At 48.7% G+C, this 3,344-nt stretch overlaps 1 protein-coding gene and 1 long non-coding RNA gene across 2 annotated transcripts in view; one reads left to right on the top strand and one right to left on the bottom strand.

Annotated features, from left to right (window-relative positions):
- Nucleotides 1-3,344, top strand: part of LOC113958241 — a 19,958-nt gene that overhangs the window by 2,902 nt on the left and 13,712 nt on the right. The gene's annotated exons all lie outside the window — the stretch shown is intronic.
- The window catches only part of FBXO47 (F-box protein 47), an 8,611-nt gene that overhangs the window by 2,494 nt on the left and 2,773 nt on the right, over nt 1-3,344 (bottom strand). Inside the window, exons 3-6 of the mRNA XM_027666352.1 lie at nt 3,092-3,169; nt 2,273-2,381; nt 1,452-1,628; nt 488-634 (exon numbers count right to left, since the gene is read on the bottom strand). Coding sequence (XP_027522153.1) covers nt 488-634; nt 1,452-1,628; nt 2,273-2,381; nt 3,092-3,169 — 511 coding nt within the window. The remainder of the gene's footprint in view (nt 1-487; nt 635-1,451; nt 1,629-2,272; nt 2,382-3,091; nt 3,170-3,344) is intronic.

The raw sequence follows: 3,344 nt of genomic DNA, 5'->3' as shown, positions 1-3,344 counted from the left end.
GAGAGAAGGAGAGAGGGAGAGAGGGAGAGGGAGAGAGGGAGAGGGAGAGAGGAGATTTTAGTCCTCTTTGACCCAAAAGAGGAGCAGCAAAATCCCACAGGCAGTTCCTGCCAGCTCCTCACTCTAATTGGTGATAACCTCCCCCAGAGCTGTCAGAGGAGCTGTTAATTGTGGCTTGGACAGACCCTGTGTTTTCAGCTTGGACAATTCTTCCCGAATGATCCCAGGCAAGGCTGGAGTTTTAAAGGTTTGTAGGGATTCTTAAATGATTTCCCCACGGGGAAAAGGCAGCCTGAGTGTGACCCTGGGGTTCCCTCATCCCCCCTCCTGCCTGCATTCCCGGGGTGAGGGCTTTTCCAGCCAGGCCAGAGCTGCTACTGGGAGGAATTTTGCTGCCTGTTTGCACCCAGGTGTCTGAAACACCCCCCCCAACTGGATTTGGAGGATACATAATCCTGTGGATTAATGACAGAGGCAAAAACCACACCTGACAGCTCATCCACGAGGCTGATAACATCATCTGCTGTCCATTCCCTGGCTTCTGTGTCATACAGCAGCTTAATTGCTTCAGCTAAACCCTTCAGACTGCTCTCATCTGTTGGTCCTTCTATCATTTTCTGCCACACCACGTGTCCTGAGCGAGACATTCACCACAACTGCCCGTAAGGGATGGGGTTTTTTTCCCAACAAGGGAGTTGCTGAACTGAGCAGGGGAATCCCAGGCAACAGAACTCAGGCTCTGTGACAGCCACGTTGTTGTCCCTCTGTCACTTTTTAGCTGGGACAGTGGGAGTTGCAGTGAGTCAAATGTAAAGGAACACAGGGTTAACAATTAAGGGAGGAAACACATTTTCCCTCAGGGAAAGGGGTGATGGTTTGAGGTGGATTTGAGCTGCCTCTGCCCCAAGCAGGGGAGTAGAGGGAGACAGGTGTCATTTAATTCCTTCACTTGAGTTTTAACTCAGAAATATATGTATGTGTGTGTATATATATATATATATATATATATAAAAATTAATATATTTTATGTATGACAGTGATGTCTGGTTGAGCAGAACCTTTTTCCTTGGCAGCACAATTGTTTCAATGGCTTCAAACTGCCAGAGGGGAGGGTTAGGTGGGATATTGGGAAGAAATTCCTTCTATGTGAGGGTGGTGAGGCCCTGGCACAGGTTGCCCAGAGAAGCTGGGGCTGCCCCTGGATCCCTGGAAGTGTCCAAGGACAGGCTGAATGGGGCTTGGAGCAACCTGGGACAGTGGAAGGTGTCCCTGCCCATGGCAGGGGGTGGGACTGGATGAGCTTTGAGGTCCCTTCCAACACAAACTATTCTTTGCTTCTAATACACTTACATTTTATCTGCGTAAAAATTTGAGGTTCTGCTTCATCCTGCAAGGGAATCTCCTTCTCAGGGCCCCAAACTCTGAACACTAAGCCCCCCCCAGCTCCTCACCATCCAGAGAGGACACGGGCCCAAAGATGATGTAGAGCAGCCGGGCCTGGTTCACGATGGGCCAGGGCTTCAAAATGCGGGTGAGCCAAAAGGCAGAGTCGCTCCTGTGGATCCAGTGGTTGAGCAGGACCCTCCTGCAGTACAGCCTGATCCTCAGCTCCAGCTTCCTGGCACTGCCTGGGGGAGGAGGGGGGAGATGTGGCAGATCTGTGCAGCCTTGATCAGTGCAAGTGATTGATCTTTATAGGAAATCAAAGAGGGCAATAAATAGGGGCAGCAGGAGGAAGCTTGGTGTGGCTGTGGGTGAAGTGTTCCACAGAAATTCCCTGTTCCATGCTGGGCAACAGAAGGGTTTCTTGAGAGGCCCGTGCCACCTCAGTGTTGGGGTTCAGAAATGTTAAACCTCACTTTTTACTGCAGCATTTTATTCCCAGACTGGTGCCTTTCCCATTGTTTTCACTGGTGGAGAGCGGGAAAGATTCAAATCCCTGCTTTTGCTGTCGATGTAGAGACACACAACCTGTGCTTTGGAATTATTCAGGAAACCCTAAAGGCCTCTCAAGACAACTCTCCTCACTACAGGAGCACTTAGCTTTGGTTTTGATGAAGAAAAACTAGCTGTGCTCGTTGATGTGAAGGCCAAGAACCCACTTCAGGATGCCCTGAGACCAACAGAACGTAGGTGAGGGTCAGGAACCAATTGGTGCCACAAGACTGAGCTGAGCTAAACCCCTCTCAATTCCTGGAATCAAGACCCATTTCCTGCTTTCCCTGTGCTGGCACATTTTGATCCTTCAGGCCTCTTGGCTGCTCTGATTTACCTGCTCTGCTGCTGACAACTGTCTGCACTTTCCTGGCCAAGCTGCTCAGCTCCCAGAGGAAGTTAAAGACCCGGTGGCACTCGAGTTCATCCCAGCCTGCTGTCAGGATCTGAAGGGGACAGAAGGAATGGGGTGAAAAGGAGTGGATTGAGCAGGGATTTAGATCCCAGTGCCAGCCCTCAGAGCAGAGAAACACAGCCTGTGCTGCAGCTCCCCCTCCTCAGGTGCTGCACAGGTTGTGCTTCAGCCCAGTGACTCCCGGAATCCAAAGCTGCTCGTGGTGTTCCAAGATTTTTGAGCCTTGTGTGGGAATGTTCACACAGGTATTTGCTCCAAAGACAAATGACCTGGCATAAATAACCATCTGTTCTTCTTTAAATTTTTAATTTTAATATGTATATTTTTATTTTTTTTTTAAATTCATTTTAAGCTACCACAGGTGAACAGAACTGTTCTGGCCTATGGTGTGTGGAGCCATTTCCTTCAAAACTAAAGCATCTCTGCTCCTGGATTGGGAATTGGAAGCTGTGCAATGAAATGCTGCCCTTCTCCCATGTCTCCTTAGACAATAAACTGCTAATCAAAAGCCTGACTGGTTGGGACTGAAATCCAGGCCAAGGAACTCTCAAGAGTCAAATCAGCAGCTTTCCCCAGCAGAAGGGAAATTCAGAGAACTGTGTGAATAAATACCATCCCCCTACACCCCCAGACCAGCTTATACTCTAAAAAAATCTTGCAAAGAACAGATTGATTTAGAAAACTACCTTAATTTTCTTCTATATTTGTGGTACTTGCCTTGTCTCCATGAGGATACTGTACCTGTAAAAACACCCCGTAGCACTTTAACCCCAGGCAGTGCAAAGGGCTGGCACAACCACTGAGCTTAAAGCAGGAAACCTGCAAGTGCAAACACCAGGGATTTATCTTAACTGAGCATAATTGTTGTGGCTGAAAATCCTCTGTGCTCCTCTTGTGCCTCAGTAGTGACCAGGGAGGTTCAGGAGATTCCTTGTTGCAGAAGGAAGCGAGTTATGGTTTAGCAACAAGTCAAAACTGTGGTCACAGGGGTGTG

Source organism: Corapipo altera, unplaced genomic scaffold, assembly GCF_003945725.1.
Source record: "Corapipo altera isolate COAL_440 unplaced genomic scaffold, ASM394572v1 200, whole genome shotgun sequence".
NCBI lineage: Eukaryota > Metazoa > Chordata > Aves > Passeriformes > Pipridae > Corapipo > Corapipo altera.
This window is presented reverse-complemented; position numbering and strand designations above follow the sequence as displayed.